We start from the raw sequence: 20,991 nt of genomic DNA, 5'->3' as shown, positions 1-20,991 counted from the left end.
AAGACTGAATGTAAACAACAACAAGCTTTCTAAGACTAGAAGAAAAATAAAAAACTTTGTGTATCCTTATATTTATGTTATGTTTACGATGCGATGTGCGAACAGTCTTCGTTAATAATTGGATTTTTGCTTAATTTTATTTAGGAGAGTTTTCTGCTACTTATAAATTCTAAAAGGTTGTGTAAGGTAAATTAAATTTGAGAAAATTAATATCAAAATATGAATATGGCATAAGGTTTGATATGCGTTGAGTGTTATCCATTATTTGGCTATAGTTGTGCAAAATACTGTCGTTTTTTTTTGGGGGGGGGGGGGGTTNCTCATCGTGGGGGTAGTATTATAGCATACTTGTGGTGTCTTTCAAATTTGTTTGTTTCATTGATAGTTAATGTGAATGAATGTGTTATAATTGTAAACTCTATAAGTATAATAATGCTAGATGCAATTTTTTTATTTCAAGTTTAGGCGTAAAAATAAATTAGAAGCAGTAACCCAGAAGTCTTGTGTCAAATTTTAACCTGTGCTTAGCTTTAAACGCTTTTCCATCCGTAGAAAGATTTTACTAGATTCAATATTTCATTGCTTTCTCAGTGTTCTCAAGTCAAGTGCTGAAGTCAGATTTCATCTCTAATCTAAACTAAAATAAAAATTAAACAACCCACAATTTTTCTATAGGTCAGAAAAGAGAAAATTATTCTTTTTTTCACCCCTTAAGCAAAATCTAGGATGCATTCCAATTGAGAACAATGGTGATAGAAGTTCATTTGGAAAGTGATGTGCATCATTTTTTTCGCTTTAAGTTTGACAAAAATAGAATTAGTTTCATCTTTTTAGTCCTTGTAAAATGGTGCTTTTGAGTTTTTTTGTTTTATTTATTTATTTGTAGTCTTGACAAAAAGAATGGTTAAAATTTTGAGTTGCGATAAATTGCAACTTTTTTTTTGTAACACTCGAGTCTTAAGAAATAATTGTAACTTTGTCATCAGACATTATCTCCAATTAAAATTTGAGCACTCTAGCTTATCAGAAAATAATCGAAACTCCAATAGCCGATAAACTCTATATGAATTTACATTCTGCTTGTATGAGTCGGGAAACAATTGAAATTCCTATTGTCATTCGTCATTGAGTTCCAGTAAATATTTATATCGATCCAGTAGATATTTATATAGCTTCCAGTGCTATAGATAGTTGAAAAGTGACCGAAATTTCTATTTCATGATTCCATCATCGCAGAGGAAGGCAAGAAAAACGCAGTAAAAATTAGATTTTGTTCTGTAGACTTCTTAAAAATTCCTTAATATATTACTCATTGTCAACCTTACCAAGACTAATTACAGTGATGATCACGTGGGTACAAATTAGAAGTTCATATTTGTCAGTAGTTTAAAACTTCTATCATTTATAAAATTGTCGATTTAGTTCTTGAAAATAAAAAAAAAAGTATTATTTGCTAGTTGTCAAGCTATCAAAGCAAAGAAGCCATCTTCTCTTCTAAGGATCAACATTGTGATGGTATGTCTTCGAAGGCATGTCATGCTCAGGGATGTTTCCCAGACGATTACCAATAACTTAGTGTGCAAGTCTAGTGCGATGTAAATAAAGTACAACTACTACTGAGGTTTAGATTAGATAATTAATTTCTTACTAATTATTTAATTCCTTATCCTAGCCCAACGTAAGTTATACTATTATGAGCGCGCATAGTTACCATAGGAGTTGATATACTTTAAAAGGAAAAAAAAACAAAGATTTAAAATATTTTAGTTTTACATACATTTATGACCTTTTGGTTTAGTTTTACATGCATTTTGTTTATAAACAAAATTTTTCAGCAACTCAAATATGTTAAAAGTCTCAAAAATGGATTTGAATCTTCATTTTTAAACTGTTAGTCTTTCAATCAGAAATCTGTTCAACTTTCGCTATATGTAGTTTATAGTAGATGTTTCTAAAGAAATCTCGACAATGAAAAGTTATAGACATATTTTATTTAAAAAGTAAAAAGGAAGAAAAAAGTCAATTTTCTTACGTTTTTTTTATTTCAAAACAATAACGTTTAATTTCAGCATCTGTTAATTTCCTAGGGGGGAAAAAATTTGAAACTAGTTATACAAAATTTATATTATAAATAATTATATTTTGAAAAGTCTTTTACATTTGTAAAGAATGAAAATCAACTTTTTGAATTAAAATTGCTTATTTTTTTCTCCAATAAAAGTAAGATTAATTTACACAATGCACCTTAAAGTTACTATAATTCATCTTTCCAACTTAAACACGGTTAAAAAACTTATCTTACACAAAAAAAACTTTATTATTCAACAACACAAGCCTAATATCCATGAAAAAAGTTTTAGTAAACGCTTAGGAGAAAACGATTTGATAATTAAAATCGATTGTTAAAATAATTTTTACTGTTAAGTGTTTAAGTGGCATAAAAGATTTTATAACTATCTTTTTAAATTATAATATCTATACATACTTAACACATTTATAATTTCATTTAAAAAATCTAGATAAAATGTGATGTTTCAGTATTTTACTAATTCAGTAATTATTAAAAGTAAAAGGTGTTTTCTTTATTTTAATTGAATCATGTATCACGTGATCATACGTCAAAGAACATAATCTTTCATATTGCTCATTTTATTTAAATTTTGACCATTTTTAGCCCATGACTCAACTTAAGTTCTGGCAATTTCAGATATTTTGAAATGAAAAGTTCAAAAATATTGCCTATCAATGCAACTGAAAAATACAGATTTATAAAAAATAGTTATTTTAAAACTTTTAAGCAGGGAGCTGGAGCTCTAAATTTCCCACTGCTCCTGAGCTCTTTAAGTTTTTAATCAGTCATTTAAATCTTTTTTTTTTTCAGGCTAAGAATTAAAAAAAAGAAAGATTCTTGTGCTTTTAATTTCTAAATGATCTACAAATACAAATAATCTATCTGGTTAATATATTTTTAATTTTGTTTTAAATTGGATTACGTAGTATTTATTTTCTTTCTAATATCTAATAATTATGACATACTTTTTTTTTAAATTTATTATTATAATTAAAAAACTATTTAATAAAAATGTTATTTATTAGTATTTTAATTATATTATTAATTAAGCTTACATGTATAGTAAAATTGTCGGAGCTATAGCTCATTATCTGGAAACGGAGAGTTTGTTAGTTTTCAGACAGATACTGCCTTTTTATGCACAATAATACCTTAAATAATAATATATACTCACCTAAATATTTTGTTAGTAGTAACTATTCCAACTTCAAGTTCAGTGGGTGAAAACTCATCATCTAAAGCATCTGCCAATGCTGAAATCGCTAACTGAATAAAAATACCAATTTTCATTCATATAAAATAGATTAACAAATTAATGATCAATCAATTATAAGCAATTGATTGCCTGTATAATATATACCTTTATAGCTTCTGCTCCAGAGAAAATATTGGATTTTCTAAACGTCTTTTCTAAATATTTCCTTACGTCCATTTCCTTTGCACCTGCGCTTGTGGCTTTATATCCATTATAATGGCCTCCTGGATCGGCTTTATATAATTGTGGTCCTAGCAACTCATCGTAAGAGACAAGCATCATACCTAATAGATAATTAAAATGAAAAAAAATATGTTAGGTTATTACAGATTACATCAAGGACGAAAACTAAAACTCCTCAATTGGTTAATTTTTTTCCTCTAAAATCATCTTAATTTTCTAAAAAAAAAAATCTTTTATTAACTTGGGATAATGTTATTGACACCTGAGGTTTAATTTCCAAATAACTCATTCTTTTACGAATACGATCCTTGGAAATATCTTTTCATACCGTGAAATTTTTGTTTAATGTAATTTTGTAAATAAGAAATTCATCGCATAATTTTCGAGTATCTTCCTAGTAGTCTCTTTAAATAGTGAATTCTTAAATTGTGAGCCCTGAACAAAAGGCTACGTTATTCATTAAAATCATCATCAATTACTATCTGCAATTTCTAATATCAACATATTTATAAACAGTAAATTTTACTCATAGAAATTTTTCTGTTTTAAAAGGAGTTTCTAGTGTAAAATGAATGATTGTACTACATCCATATTGAAATTCTAGTTAAGAAAAGATACGCAATTTTCACTTTACCATTGATACTAATATGAATCTTGTACTTCAGATCACAACCTCCTTTTTGTTAAAGGTCAAATAGTTGTAAATGACTTGTAGGAAGTTTTAAGACCTATACTTTCAAGAATATAATGAGGTAAGAAGTTTTTGACCCATATTAGGAACCGATAATTATTTCTGATAAACTCTATATTAAGTTATATATATTGTAAGGTTACTTTTAGCTTTATATTGTTAGTATATACAGTATAATTAATATTTTATTGTTGAAAAAAATTACTACCAATTTAAAATTTAGAATATGGTTTATTATTGCTTAATTAAAATTTATAGTTTTCACAGATTAAATTTAAACTAAATAAGGTTTTCCCAGTGCTTAAATTATAAAGAAAAAATCCCAATTTTATGTCAACGAAAAACTTGTTTAATATTATTAAACTTTCACTTTTGAAATTTCGCAACTGTGCAGTTTTTCAAATATTGCAGTAACAACGATATTATAAAATAATTTTCTCATCGTTTAGCTACCACTTAATAAATCTTTTAGTACCGCATGAACCCTAATAAAAGTTCGAAATGTATAATAGTTCTGTAAGTATTTAAATATGAAAAAATGCGTTTTAGATTGAATTTTAAAAGATTTTGATTTAAAATTTCATTTACACAAGCTAAAAAGCATATTTATATACACTTTTAGGCAGAAATAATTTTTATGAAAATAGTTCAGCTGTATAACTAATAAATAATGCAAAATTAATGAGGAAAATGTGTGCTTACTTAAGGAAATTTTTCAGGGTTAATTACAATAGTTAATAAGAAAACTATGCAATCATAATTTTTTAAGAAATATGTGGAACGAGCACGGACGTTTTGCTAATAAAATATCATAATGTAAAGTTATAATTTTTTTTTCAAAAGAAGAAAACGCGTGTTTTTTTTTTCCAGGAAAAGATTCTACAAAGAGCAGATTAAGATTTTAAAAATAGTTTTCTTATTCTTAATTTTAAAATTTACTTTTGTACAAAATGAGCTATATACTTGAATAAAAAATAATTAGATAAAAAAATTTTACTAAGTTTATATAGCTGGAAAAAAAATAAAAATATAAAGACTATAAAGTTAGTGAAAGAACAGTTTTTTGCAGCAAACGATTCTATGAATGTCAGATTTTTGGAATATATATAGCAAAAGCAAAGAAATATATAGCAAAAATATATATGATCTCGTCATCAGTCACACGATTTTATTCGCAAAAAGGAGTGATTTCTAATATTGTATAATATAGCCAAAGAAAAATATATCAATACAATAGTGTGAGGAGCACTACAAACGAAAATAGAACACATTAAGTATAAAATAAACGAAATAAAACATATCAAGCAAAAAACAGAAAATAAAATGTATAATATAATCTTCGGTTTTCTCTCTTTTTCTTTTCATTATTTTGTCTTTATTGTGCGATATAATACAAAAAGGATGAATATATGTAGATCGATAAATAGAGATATAAATACTTAACTTTCGTTTTAATTAATATAACAAGTCCATTGTCATAAATTATATTATTAGTTATTCAGTCAAAATATTCTGCTAGGATTTCTGCAATTTTGAACAATGTATTTACCAAAAACTTAATTAAAGAAACAAAATACGCACAGCAAGCTAAAGGTCTCATCTCTGCATTTTGAGTATATATTTGAGATATACCAGCGATTCTTCTACAAAGCCAATCCACTGGTACTTTCTGTTGACCGTATTTATCTCGATAAATGTTTGCCTCATACCGAGCTCTATGCATCTGACTTTGACCATCAGCTAAAATAAGAATCAATTTCTCATAAAAACTTCAAAAAATAAAAATTGAAAGTTTTTAATATACTATTATATAGTTTTTAATATTTCCAAATTTTTGTTAAATAGGAATTAAGATATACATATTTGTAACAAGCGCAGTTTGGCCTAATAATTATATCTTAAGTTGTCGCCGCCTTTAAATTACCGCCATAAATTAATAAGAAAAGATAAATAAACCACTAATCTTGTTATGAGGTTGCTTTAACACATATCTGTCCTGTATTATTTGGATCGCCCTAGACAAAATGCCGGCATTTTTTGATAATCAATTATTTACTGCGATATAAAAATGATTGTTTCGTTATTTGGCTACTTCTAATTGATTGTGAAATGACGAATTTTGTCGTGTGGACAGAAGTGTGTTAATCTCTAATTGAACACCCTTTCTTTTAATTAGAAAGTGAAGTGAATTTTTCTTAATCATTTATTTAAAAAAATCAGCGGAAAAATATTTACTTATTTTAAGACAAAACTAGTATTTGATTCAGCACTAAAATTGTTTATTTAATTTTATGTAATCAGTTATTTAATAATAATAATTACTTGAGAAGGTTAAATTCTATTCAATAATAAAGATACATAAATTAAAGCAGAGAATTCTGAGAACCGTGATACATAAAATTAAAAATTACTCAACATTTTTAAAGATAAAAAAGAAAGTTAATTTAAAAGCTTTTGTTACTTTAAATAATAACAGCGTTTAAAGGGTAAGTTGAAGATTCCTTAATGACTTATTGCCAAAAGGTATTATTAATGTGGTTATGTTTTAAATAAATTATTTAAATTAAAAATACGTACCGTTAAAAAATTAATTAAATTTTTAAAAAAATGGAGCTATTTTCTCTTGTGCGTTATGCGTTCGGTTATTTCATGATTTTTCATCGAGTAGTATTTTTAAACATAGAATGACCGAAATTATAAATTTGTTCATTTATAAGCACAAAAGTTCAAGTTTATGGTCAATTACTTTCAGCAGGTAAAATTTTGAAAATCCAACACACCTTCCTACCAAAAATAAAAAATAGTGTTGAAAATCAAATTAATTTATGGTTATTAATTTATTAAATAAAGGAAGTTTTATTCAGTAAATCAATCACAAAAATATTTTAACATAACTTTATTAGAAAAGAATGGCCCTATAAAGGGTTAACCTCATCCCTGGGAAATAGCAAGTACTTTAGTTGCTACACGTTAACATATTCAAATACTTGCTGTTCACTATTTTATCTTATAGTAATGAAATTTGCAAATGTTATTTTTAAGCGAGCAATTCTGCGTTTGAATATAATATAATAAGTTTGTGTTTCGTTATTTCCGTTTATTTATTTAAGGACCTATATGTATTTTATGTATATGAATATTACAATATTACATTAGTAAATATTTGAAACAGAGGCGGCACATTTAGTTACTATACTATCAAATAAATTTGAAGAAGAAAAAAAAGAAAGAAACATAAATATGTTTTATACGTTACCAGCATATCCTGTAAAAACTGCTCCTATATTTTCAGTTATAGAATACATATGGGTTACTGTATTTAGATCTATCAATGGTTGCTAAAGTAAAAAAAAAAAAAAAATATTTTTATTATTTATCATCTAAACTGTATGCTATATATTTTTATTTTATCTTTGGGAAAAAAATGGAATAAAAAGAAGCTAAATATTCTTATAACTAGCTGTTGCCCGCGCGTAAGATCTATAATTTTAACTATTTTCAAGAACAGCTATTGTCAAAGTTCTCAATGTATTGAATTTTTTTTATGATTTAAAATCTATTCGGCAACCATTGAATCTCACAAACCAATATGAATTTGGGAAATAAGGTAGTAACAGAAATATTAAAATTATTTCCATCTTTTTTGTGAAATAGGATAGAAAACTCTTCCTAATACTCCATTACCTGCTGTATTACTTACAGGCACTCTAGTATTACTTACCCACGCAACTCTTGAGCCATAACTTGAATATTGTAAAATATTTATTCTAATTCTCGAAAAAAGACAAGATCTGTCACCAATAATCGTAGGACAGTATGCGGCACCATAGCACTGTTTATTTTTAAAATTTCTAGATACATTTTTGAAAGGAACGAAAATAAATCTAAATAATTGCTTCGTAATCAAGTTTTTATTTTTATAAAAACGCGAAATTATTCTACATAAATACTTAACGTATAACTAACTATTCAACACTATTTGAACTAACATTTAAGACTACTTAAGGTATCCGACTAGTTCTGACAATTTTTTTTAAAATATTAATGTAAAATTTTAAAAAATTAGTTTATTTATTTTAATGTGTATAAAAACTTATAAAGTCAGCAAAAAAATTATTATTATTATTATTTTCATTTTTATGTATAAGGTATTTTTATGCATATACGGTAAACATTGTAAAACAAATTTTATCGCCTAAAATAAAATCCTTTGAGGTTTTTTTTTTAGAAATCTGTCAACTATGTTGTGAACTATTATCTTAGCAGAAAGTGCATATACTACTGATTTAAGTATCAAGTGCGTTTTTGTGTCTGTCTTCGTAACTTAAAATATCATCTACTATAACTAATTAGCGTATTCCTTCGGGCAATTGAGTTTTAGTGCGTGAAAGTCGTATAATTAATTAATCATTCGTAGACCACATGTTATTCAGGGTGTTTCGTTTATTTTTTTGCGCACTGTACTTTATTTAAAAGTCGCCATTTTAAATTCCTTTAGTAGTGTAAAATTCTAAACTAAAAAATGTGTTTTCAACTATCACTATATATGACCTTATTTTTTAAATTTAATTAAATATTGTTTTCCATTACGTTCTCTGTGCTGAAAAAAGGTGGAAAGGACTTAAGTGGGAAGAAAAAAGAAAAGAAAAGAAGAAAAAGTTTTTTTTTTCACACACACAAAACTCGTTTATTTATTTTTATTTTTTACAAATATTGATACCCAGAAAAAATAATATGATACGTATAGTTTTAATAACTTGGATCTTCCCCATCTACAAATTAAAAACGACATTAATAACGCAATAATGATTAAATAATGGGTGATAATAGTGTACTTACTTTAATTAAATTACTTTTGCTACCCTGACCATCTTTAGTCTTCGTTGATTCTTTCGCAGGAACTGCACTCAAATCATTCTATAGTTGAAAAATTCAAAAATAAAATTTATCAAAATGTGACAACTTATTATCAAGATTAATCTTAATGAAAACGACATTAATCATTCAAAATCAGTTCAATTTTCGAATGAAATGGAAATGTGACTATTAGATACGATAGCTAATACAATATAATCCTACAACCTGATTAAGAATGTTTTTCGCACATTAAATCTATTGTTTCGAGTCTCGATATTTTTATCACTTGTTTCTATAAAAAAAAAAAATGGTAACCGTTCAATAAACTCATAGCTATTTCATTTGTATATATTTAGTGTAGTAACTGCATAAAGAAAGAAATAAAAAATTTGCTACAACTTTAACGACTGCTGATGTCCGACACATCAATACGTTGGGGGCTAAATAATTTTAAAAAATAAAGAAACAGGTCGAAAAATGTAAAACTGAGCACCCGTTTTTAATTTTGCTAATGCAAATAATTATAACTTGTAATTATGATAAATTTATGTATAAGTTTGATTTTCACATACTGTAATGCAATCTTCGTAATTCAAACATTAAATATACAAAAATTGATATATTAATGATCATTTTATGATCTTTTTAATTGTCTAGCATACAGAAAAATTTCCTCCATTTTAACCTTCGAAATTTTAAGTGACAAAAACTAAAATTTGGAAAAATATCGGTTAAATAAGTTTTTGGGAATAAAAATTTGAAAATACGTGAAAATACGTTTGAAATGGCAAAATAAGCAAAAAGGAAATTAATAGTGAAGGGTCTAAACATACGAATGCCGTCATGACCAAATTTATATGGACTGATTTTTCAGGTTGCAACTACCCCTTTATTTTCAGGGTAAATGATTCGAATACTTCGAAAAAGAGCCATTTTTATTCGGAGAACGTACGTTTGTGTGTCTGATTTCGTAATAATTTCGTTTAATAATAACGTGTGAACTATCATCTCAAAATTCTATCAATGAGATACCTTGAAAGTGACGTAGTGTGGATATCTCGATCCTAATTGGTTGTTGAAATGTGGCATTTGTTTACGTTAGCAACTGTTCTTTCCATTCTATTTCGAATGAACCCAGCCCATCAAGTATCAATTCTCTTAAGTGACACATTCTATATTCGTTGACAAAGATTCCTTCTCAAAAATTTCAAATCTTTCCTTATATACATTATTACTTAACACAAAGACAACCACGAAGCCATGTAGAACATAAACAAACTAATTATGGATCGAAGTTGCCAGGTACAGAAGGCAAAAATATATTACGGTTATAATAAAATACATAAACAAATGAAATTAAGTTCTGAGAAAGAATTATATTTCAACAAAGTCGATATGCGATACGGCACTATTTAATTAACATCACGTATCACGTTTAATTAACATTTTAACTTATGTAAAGAAACTTAGCTCAACTTTAACACACCATTTTGCTTTTAAACTATCAGGTGGCGCTGACGCCATTGATCGTGTGTGCAGGTATAAGTGCAAGTTCCAAACTTTAGGAATAATTAGCATATTTAAATATTTAAGGTTTAGTGTATCACAAACCATTAAGATCGTAACTTAGTATATTAAAATCTGACCGTTAAATAAAAAAAATTATTAAAGTGCTCTCTTTTTCATTTAGGGCAATTTACTTTTTAAAAAAATCTTTTAATAAAAATGTTTTTAAATTGAAACAATTCTGAAAACTTGACTGTTTCAAAAATACTTAAGACCTCAACCGAAATTCAAACGGAAGACGTTTTCTGCCTAGATTCAAACGGTAAACGTTTTTTGGCCATCTGTTTTTCTGAAGATGAGCTGAGCTGGTTTTAAAACCAACTGCGTCGTTGACCCGTAATCTTTAAAAATATATATTTCTATAAATACCTATATACGTTCTAAGAAAGTAACGGAAATAATTCATATACCTCATATTACTAGCGTTGAACAACTGATCCATATCTGTTTTACGGATGCCAGTGATCAACTCCAAGGCCGTGCAATTTTGAAAATAGCCCAGAAGACAAAAGAACTCCTGGGTCAAGTATTGGAATGAACGTGGATCAGGGAGTGGACGTTTTTGAGGGTAGCTAAACCACATTTGTTTTACACAACGAAATTCTTTTAAACCTCTTATGAAAACCTTCAATGGCTAGCCCGATCCTGAAGGGATTCTTTCCTAAGATTCGAATATTAATTAGGTCATTCCCCACCAGGACTGTGGTCAGTCCTGCTATAAGTGCACCAGCTAGCACCGGGATTCGAAAAATTTTAATAGAGAACGTTCTCTCCTATCCCCAGTACACTTACGGCTCTATCCTACATATATATGGAATTATGCATAATAAATTGCCAATAAATTAGATAAATTTAAGAAATAAGGATTTTTACTCATTGAGTGGAATATTTGTCATTCGCCTTTGACTTACATCAGGAATTTTCTTTTGAGTAACCAAAACGGCAATATCCTTGCCTTTTAGACCTACTGAAGTTATTTCTGGCACAGTTATTGCTTTAAATGCATATTCTGAAAATAAAAATTTAAATTATAATTATTTAAACGGAAAAAATATGATTGTTGGATTGAAATACATGGTTCACTCACGGTAAGTGTGATAAAAATAAGTAAATTTTCAGTTTCATTTTTGTTCTAATGAATTGGCATAAAAAAGAGAAGAAAAAAAAACTGCAATTTGTATCTGTATATTCATAGACTGAAAATATTGAATTTAAATCAGTGATTACATTTATGGTTTAGCCCTTAGTTGTAGCATGATACAATTATATTTTTTTTTCGTCGGAAAAACTCTGTTTTTCCCCCCTTTTAAAGAAAATAGTTGTTTATTTTGTTTTAAGTTTATACAATATGGGTAGATATTCAACTAATTTTAAAACTTCAAAATGTCTTATACAATTTTAAGAGCAGTTTTGTAGTAGTAAAGAGTATTTTTCTGTATTTAACAGAAGTACAGTGCGCCCAAAAAAAAAAAAAAAAAAAAAAAAACGGACTAACTTTAATAACTTTTGAATCTAACGATCGGATCTTACAAGTTCTATGACAGTAGTTAATGCAAATTGGCGAACAACAACACGTGAGATCGGTGACAGGTAAAATTTATACAATTCAACTGTTTATGACGACTTAAAAGGCCTGGGTTTAATCTCGAAATATGGGTTCCCGATGTTCTCACAGAGAGATTTTTTGGGTCGTAGCGTTGACGTCTGTGATTCGCTTCTCAAACGTCACGAAAATGATTCATTTTTGAAGCACATCATTACTGGGGACGAAAAATGGGTTGTCTACAACAGGGCTGTCCAACTGGCGGCCCGCGGGCCGCACCTGGCCCGCCAGCACATATTGTGCGGCCCGCCAACTTCTTATTCAGGCTGATCGCCCTCAGTTTTCCCATTAAAATGTAAGCAAATTGTTTTATAATCTTCTGTTCCATTGTTTTATAATTAATAGTTCAACTATTAATTGTTATTGTATAAGAGGTAAGAGATTATTGTTCAACTTTTTCAAACTGCGGCCCGCCAGGTGATCAGTGACCGGAATTCTGGCCCGTGGGCTCTTTGCAGTTGGACAGCCCTGGTCTACAACAATGTCAAACGCAAGAGATCATGGAGCAAAAAAGATGAACCAGCTCAAAGCATTTCGAAAGCCAATATCCATCAAAAAAAGGTGATGCTGTCTGTTTGGTGGGATTTTAAAGGAATACTTTTTTTTGGAGCTTTTAACGGATAACACAACACTTAATTCGGAAGTCTACTGTCGTCAGCTGGACAAACTGAATGATGCTCTTCAACTGAAAAGGCCAGAATGAATCAACAGAACAGGTATAGTGTTCCACCAAGATAATGCGAGACCTCATGCAAGTTTGGTCACTCGCCAAAAGCTTTTACAGCTTGAATGGGATACAATGCCACACCACCATATTCTCCAGATCTGGCGCCGTCGGATTATTATTTGTTCCGGTCACTACAAAATGTTTTGGACTGTAAAACCTTTACTTCAAATAAAGAGGTCAAAAATCACATGGATCAGTTTTTAGCCAGCAAAGACCAAAAATTTTATGAGCGTGGAATCATGCTACTACCAATAAGATAGCAAAAAATGTTGGACCAGAAAGGCCAATGAATACTTTTAATAAAATATTTATTCATTTTACGAAAATTGTCTTTCACCCCCCCCCCCCAAAAAAAAAAAANCCCCCCCCCAAAAAAAAAACGAAATTACTTTCCGAACAACCCAATAGCTTGATTTTCAGCCCTTTTGCACACTGTAAAATATTTTGAAAGTGTTTTCTTTTCTATACATACCAGCCACGAAACTCTAAAAACTCAAATAATTATATGAAAGATGATTTGAACCATATTCCTTGCCTTTATGATCTTTCATTGTAATTAAAAAGTTTTACCAATGAGGCTGAAAACAATTATATTTTTACTTTCACTTTTAAAGACTTACTTAGATTTTTACTCACACTTTTTGGAAGTTATATACAAACAGAAAAATATCTCTTAAAATATTATTACTTAGTTGATAAAATTACACCAAATTTTGTCCATTATATTGGACGCTGGGTCACAGAAGGATATGCCGTTTTAACATACTTCTCGTACGCAAATTCACTGTATCAGTTTTGTCCTATTATAATGTGCGAGACCATTTTTGTACTATCTCTAAAAAAAAATTTTTTTTTAATTAAGCTTTTAACTTACCTACTTGATACAGACGCCCTTCTTGCGAAAATATTGTAATATGTCTATCGAACCCAGGATTGGAACCTCTTGACATAGTGACAGAAAGAATGAAACCTTCTGAAAATCACCATTTTACAGCATGGGAAAAATTAGCCTCCCATAACCTTTTACTTACTAGCAGATAAGGTGCTGGATACTTTGTTTAACATCATGACGATAGTTTCCTGATAAGATAAAATAATGAGTATAGATAGAGGCGCTGGCATCGACAATAATTGGGTAGGGAATTAATCTCGTTTCACTTTTGCTGTTATTTAAAAGTGAAAATATTTAAAAATCGGTAAAATCTGTGATTGCTTTGTATTTTTCGCAATTTTTTAAGTCAATATTTCTTACAAAAGCAAAGAACATTTTTTTAAATATATTATGCAATTTTCTATAAAAACTTGTTAATCATAAATGAAAGATTACAAGGAAATGGAAGATTGTAAAAATATTGCACAGAGCAAATTTCTTGAATTGAGTTTTTTATATTTTAAAAATTTCTTTATGATTGTTAAAAATCAACTCTTGTAACACGTTTTCCTTCTCTCGCGTTTTTTTTCTTTCAAACTTTTGATATCAAAACAACTACTTTTGATATCAAAATTTGTACGATTTTATGGAATAAAAATTTCGAAAGACAAATAATTCTTAAACTAATGAATGTTAAGACTCTTTATTACATGATACCTGCAAACCTTTTTTTGGCATTTTTGTAAAATTTAAGTTTGGTAGTGCCTGCGCAATAAAACAAAACATAACACTAAGTTGAACATCAAAAACATTTTTTTTTTCCTACATGGAGGGAAGGATATCGAAATCAAGGATTATGCACTTAAAAATGAAATCTTGCAGCTCAAAATATTTGAAGAAAAAAAAAAATTAAAAACTAACTTTCTATATTAATCAATGTTGTAAGGGAAACATGGAAGTAGGAATTATTTTAATCTTTTTTATGCCATAACATTTATTTAGTTAATGAGCACCAGATTATAGAATACAGCATGATATAAAGCAAAATCAAAAAATTTTTCTGTTTATCAGCTATTTGTAAATTAATTAAAGGAAAGTTAACATTGATATTATATCTCTTTATACTTTCCATTCTAACATTTAAATGTTTTCATAAAATGGCAATTAATTGAGGTAAAGACAAAAATTTTGACAGAAATTAAAAAAAGGCAAAGCATAATAAAAAAACTAAAATATTAAAAAAAAAACTAACAGACGAAACAACGAAGAGAAACGCACTCGGTTAGTTCAGATTATAAACTCAAACTGAATTTATTTAAGAGTTTTTGCTTAGATTCAAAATTCACGATTGCCAATCTTCAGTCCCAACGACTGTTCAAATCAAAGTCTTCAAAAATAAATAAAAAATAACTTTTTCTTTAACTTTAAAAATGATTTTTTGTCATTATTTCACACCACAATGCAGGAATGGGATTGACTGAACTTCTACATACATTCTACATGCTAAATTCTTATTGTTGAAACTGCTTGAATTTGCATTTTATCTCGAGATTTTAAGATGCTCATTTATTTTTCAAAAAATTAAATTTTTAGATCTAGGGCAAAACATTAAAGATGAAGTGAAAAATAAGTAGATATGAAAAGACTTTATAGTGTAAGGGCTTAGTAGTGTATTTCAGAGACTGGTGCATAAAGATTTGAGGTTATTTTTATTTCGTTTGGTGTAAAAAATAAACTAAGAAACAAAATAAGTTAAGGATATATAGTTTGTTTACCCTAAAAACTCCTCCCGCCACAAAGTCTGAGGCCGTCTGGTGCTATAGAAACCAGAATGGCACATTTTAGGGAGGGTAACTTCACTCTAGGACCAACACAATAGACCGAAGAAAGAGATTACCTTTCTCTCGCCGAAACCACTCCAAAACAGTGACCCCGTAGCCCTACTTGAAATAGTCATACCACGTTACCATAGTCACCGCCACAGGTCCAGATGAATGTCTGGGGGAGTTATTAAAACAATATGTGGAGCCTTTTACTAATAATATGTGGGCCACTCTCATGTAAAGTGAGTCATGAATCATTGAAAAATTCTGCTAAATAATGCTACGCAATGTTAGCTGGTGAAAAAATAAATTCATTTTTGAAATCTTTCTTTCCATGGTAATTTTTCCTCAGTAATTCACACAATTACAGTTGACATTTCTTCAGATATTTCACATCTGCTGCATAGATAACACATTCTAATAACATTTTTCTCGTGAGGCAAACAACTCTCAAATAAGGGAATATTAACCCACTTTTTACATTCTTATAAAAAGGATAATTCATAATTTAAGTAAAGAATATTAATGTTGATAATTGCATAAGATAAACTATCAAAAAATTTAAATTGCAAATTTTATTGTGTCAGCAAAAAATTATTTTAGTAAAAAGTGAACCACAGTCGCTCTTATTTGTTTCCTTAAGACTTTTATAGCAGCAAATATTTAAAGCTCAGATCATTTGAACTTTCTTATTTGAAAATCCTTTTCATCAAAATGAAATTTCCACAATCATATGCACTTGAATAAAGCATGTTTTAGAAGTAGATATTTAATATATGGAAAATAAGATAACCAAGCAGATTTTTTATGATACACTACATTAAATATGAAATACCAGAGAAGTGAACATTAGCTTTTAGCAACCTCTCTAACCAATCAAATGTGTAAGATTATGCTTCTAAATACAGATCATTTCTTAAAAAAATATAAAATAGTTTTTTTTTTCAAAAACAATTCTTACCATGGTGAAAATTCCAAATAAAGCAGCTAATTGCTGTACTAATGTATAACATAATAAGAGAATCAAAACGTAAATTTTTTTCTGGGATATGTCCCATAGTTTCACAATTAAGATCAAGCGATGTAGCAATTTCAACTCAAATTAATACATTCGAAATAAAAATTGCTATGGTTAGATAGACTATGGCTCGATATCCGAAGTCTATAGAGCTGCTATGAGGCAAGATTCCACTCTAAAATATATTGTGGTAGTCCTGGCAGTTTTAATCATAGTACTTTTCCAAATGTTAAAACAATCTAATGTAGAGTTCTTCAAAACGTTGTGCCTAATGCAGAGATTCCAACTGCTCCGTTTTCAGCAAAATTTGTAATAAACTGGCAGCAAATTAAATAGTAAAACTTGTAGAATGAGGTTAATTACTCATTAAAAGGGCCACCACGAGATAGCAGCAATAATGTTGCATCTGTTTTGATATGTAGTGGTGGCAAAATTACTCAATATGAGCAGTATGAAACTAAAAATAATTTTGTTACCACTAGAAAATATTCTTTTCCTAAGTGTAGCATGTTGACATTTCAGCTAAAGTTGTAGCATGTAAGTAACAAACATTAAGTATGTGGTACCAGTTTTTTTTGCAGCAAACAAAAGTTCTCAGCAGATGATTTTGATATATTGTCATAGTCAACAACTTTCACTGTCAGAGGTATCAAATAAAATATATTTTAAATACAAATATATTTGTAAAAAAAAATCTGGCACATATATCTCAGAAAAAATGGGATCTCAATTTGGTGACACTTTTTTAAATTTTACACAGTTTTCTTGTTTGTAAGTATAGTCTAATTATACATATTAGACTATTAATGGAATGAATGGAATACATATTAGATTATTAATCTATGGGGAATAATTAAAACTTATTCCCCAATTAGACATTAAAACATTGTCTTGAAATTAATTAAATACTTTTTCAGTGATAGCAAAAACATGTGATATTTCGGTTCATTATATGAAATGTGGCCAACTAAAAAGCAGATGAGAGTTTGACAGTCAAATACAAAAGCGAATGTTTAAAATTTGTAAAAAGAAAGTTTAAAATTGTACAAAATTTTAATTGCAAACACTAGAAATGAGACGTAAGGTAAGTAAACTTATATCAACAATGTCATTTTTATAGAAAGTTTATTTATTTCATTAAAATAAAAAGGACAAATATTCATAAAGTTAGCACATTCCAACACTAGTCTTTTTCGGCTATGGCGGTTAAGTGTTCCTCAATTTCTTTTTCAGTCAATTTCCTAAAAAGATAAATAACACCCAGATACATTTAAATATGCAGTATAAGAATAAAAGATATGAAACATAATTAAAAGAAAACCTATCTCAATTATACAATTTTTGCTCCATTTAAGATTAAAACAAAACAAATTTTCTTGAACTACAACGATACAAAAGCTAGATATGAATTTTTCTTTTAGGATAAAAGTAAAACCAGCAATTTAAAGGATTAAAAATTTATAAAAAAAATTCAAATAGCTTGTTACCTTTTTATAAGGGATTTTCAGAACTAAAAACAAATATACCTTATGAAATTTTCTAAACTTTCATTTCATTTTTGTGTCACAAAAATGAAATAAAAGTTTAGAAACCTATAAAACTAATTTTTTATTTTAAGAAACGTTAAACACCAAAACTGAATAACATTGTTCAAAAAGTATTTATGTAATTTTTATATACAACTCAAAAAATAATGCCCACATCAAAAACACATTTATTTAATAATGCTCTTTAAACATCTCACAAAGATTATACAAAATGTAATTAGGTGCCACTCTTCAGTCCTGGGTCTGAAATCAGTCTTGAGAGAAAAAAATCAGTAGACTAAATTTCATCAATAAATACCTTTTTCCCATTTGTTTTTTAAATTAAATTTCTTTTTTTCCTTAAAATGTAATATATTTGCTGTTAAAAATAAATATATTTTAATGAAAACATTGTTATTTTTCATAATTATTGCCAAATGATGTCACACTGCAATGGAAATTCATAAATAGAATAGAAAAATGAGCACCTGTTTGTTTAAGCAAAATTTGTAATATTGCTGTGTCTAAATTTGCTTAAAATTTCTTTTTTCTCAACGTTTTGAAATGCTGGCCAATGTTGAATTAAGATTATTTTTTCTTTCAATTTATAGAGAGAGTACAAAATATAAATAATGGTGAACAAAAAAATAAGCAGAGATGAATGAATAGATTAATGAAAAAATAAGTGGTTCATTATTCAGTGAAAAGAGGTACAAGGTTAGCTCCTTTATTTTTATCTTGTTTGCTGTAAAAAAAAAATTTTAAAAAAATGAAAAGAAACATTTTAAATAAAATAATAAATTCCTAGTCGATTATGATATATGAGAAAATGATTAAAATATGAGCCATCATCATAGAGAGGTACATTTTAGAGTTAGTGAGCAATATATTTTGGAAAATTCTGATAAACAATACTAGAGCTTGTTAATTGGTCAAAACTAAATTCAGTTTTAAAACGTTCTTAGAGTGCCACCTATGTCCGGGTGACAATGACTCTCCAGCTCTTAACATTTAGAATTCTAAAACCTTATTCAACTGCATCGATCCATCACAGTTTAGGATGTCCTCTTTTTCTTTGTCACGACGGCTTTGCCAAAATGAGCCTTTTTACAGGGTTTAAATCATGCACCCTGAAAACATGTTATATTTTCTTTTACTCTTCCCTAACAGATAAAATCTTTCACTCAAAAATGTACAAATAGGACCCATTATATCTTATTATATCATTGTCTTTACAGTGATAAGACTAAAATTGGTCTAATGAGAGTTTTTATATAACAAAAATTTCGTTTTTCTACAAATTAACTGTGACTTAAAAATATTTCGTAGACTGCAAAAAAATTTATTGGCAGACATCCTGTATCTTTATTTTAGGTAAAATACTATCTTGACACTTTTAAATCTAGTCTTAGCTTTAAATACTTAGAATTAGATATTAATAATTGTCAAACTATGTACTAGTACCTAATAGTAAGTACATACGTAGTGCAATAGGAGCACTATTGCATATTGTAAACTTATACATTATTTATGAAAGAAAAATTTAATTTTTGAAGATAAGTCTTAATTTTTCAAAATTAAAAAAAAAAAAATGGTCTTGGGCATATTAATTAAATATGAGTTTTTGTTTAAGCAATTCAATAAAAAAAAATTTCCATTGTACCAACATAAAAATGGTTGTACATGTCACAACTGTTAAATTGTCAAGCTTCTCAGGAAAAATAAATTTTTATAAACTAGATGGCAATCCCTACTTTTTATATTTATAGGAATAAAAACTATTTTTTTCACGAAACCTAAAATTTGAATTATAAATGCATCACGAAGGTTTTCATACTTCAGCTCTTCTAAATAAAAATATTTTTAATAGTAAATATGGACCTCACCACATTTTATTACGGAAAGTAAATAACTGAAAACACATCTTACCTAAACTTTTGGCTCTCAGTTGTAACAACACCAACTTCAAGTTCAGTAGGCTTGAATTCAGCAGATAATACATTGGCAAGAGCAGAAATTGCCAACTGAAATACAATAAATAAGTATCATTATAACTAATATCATTATACTATTCTGCAGTTAAGAATTAAGATGAGAAATACCTGTATAGCTTCATTTCCTTCATAAGTTGTCTTTTTCTTAAACTTTTTCTCTAAGTAGCTGTTTGCTTCAGTTTGTTTAACACCAACACTTGTAGCTCGGTAGCCACAGTAATATCCTGCCGGATCAGCTTTATATAATTGTGGACCTTGCGTTTTATCATAAGCAATAAGCATCATGCCTAAAAGTAACACAGCATAAATTTGTAGACTATGACAAGCAAATAAAATCTCTTTCTAACAACATACATAGAGCTTTAAAACAGTGAGCAATAATTAAAAATAGAAGCTGCTTTATTGCATTTAGTAAAAATATTGCATGTACGGTTGGCATATACTTTTTAATACAAAACACAAAGAAAAATGCCTTTTTAACTGTGTACATTTTAGGCTCTCTCATGAATACAAAAGACTCATAAAAAATTAATTAGTAATTCTTTGACTTTTGGTCATCATTAGGTCTCACTGGAAAAAATTCTTGATCTGTCACCACCTTAAAATGTTCAAGAAAATCTGAAAATACAATTACATTTATCTACAATATATGCAGGGATGAGATTAGCCAAAAGGCAAAAAAGCTGAATATCCACGATAATAAATTTTACGCGAGCGCAACCCTTTAATAATAAATTCCAGACAGTTTAAGGTAATAAATAATGTGTTGACATATAATTGTGTACTAATCTAAAAACCCGTTTGCA

General features: G+C 28.3%; 2 protein-coding genes across 2 annotated transcripts in view; both read right to left on the bottom strand.

The window, feature by feature from the left end:
- Positions 1-1,969: 1,969 nt before the first annotated feature.
- Positions 1,970-14,019, bottom strand: LOC107436745 (proteasome subunit alpha type-6). The gene is made up of 8 exons (XM_016048537.3): positions 13,828-14,019; positions 11,535-11,632; positions 9,040-9,117; positions 7,457-7,538; positions 5,782-5,940; positions 3,432-3,610; positions 3,246-3,337; positions 1,970-2,083 (listed from the first exon to the last, which is right to left on the bottom strand). The coding sequence occupies exons 1-8, from the start codon at positions 13,901-13,903 to the stop codon at positions 2,029-2,031; spliced, it is 819 nt and encodes a 272-aa protein (XP_015904023.2). The 5' UTR covers positions 13,904-14,019; the 3' UTR covers positions 1,970-2,028.
- A 3,754-nt stretch (positions 14,020-17,773) lies between these two features.
- LOC107436746 (proteasome subunit alpha type-6) overlaps positions 17,774-20,991 on the bottom strand; it is a 14,673-nt gene continuing 11,455 nt past the window's right edge. Inside the window, exons 5-7 of the mRNA XM_016048538.3 lie at positions 20,294-20,472; positions 20,121-20,215; positions 17,774-17,906 (exon numbers count right to left, since the gene is read on the bottom strand). Of these exons, the coding sequence (XP_015904024.1) occupies positions 17,849-17,906; positions 20,121-20,215; positions 20,294-20,472 (332 nt within the window). The 3' untranslated portion in view covers positions 17,774-17,848. The remainder of the gene's footprint in view (positions 17,907-20,120; positions 20,216-20,293; positions 20,473-20,991) is intronic.

This window comes from Parasteatoda tepidariorum, chromosome 1 (genome assembly GCF_043381705.1).
Source record: "Parasteatoda tepidariorum isolate YZ-2023 chromosome 1, CAS_Ptep_4.0, whole genome shotgun sequence".
Lineage (NCBI taxonomy): Eukaryota > Metazoa > Arthropoda > Arachnida > Araneae > Theridiidae > Parasteatoda > Parasteatoda tepidariorum.
Note: the sequence above shows the minus strand (reverse complement) of the source record. Positions and strands in the feature narration are given on the sequence as shown.

Excerpts from the sequence above, each read along its gene's own strand:
- LOC107436745 (XM_016048537.3), bottom strand. The coding sequence starts at position 13,903 with ATGTCAAGAGGTTCCAATCCTGGGTTCGATAGACATATTACAATATTT. Across the intron at positions 11,633-13,827 it reads AGGGCGTCTGTATCAAGTAG|AATATGCATTTAAAGCAATA; the intron begins GTAAGTTAAAAG and ends TTTTATTTTCAG. Across the intron at positions 2,084-3,245 it reads ACTACTAACAAAATATTTAG|GAAATTAACAGATGCTGAAA; the intron begins GTGAGTATATAT and ends TTTCCCCCCTAG.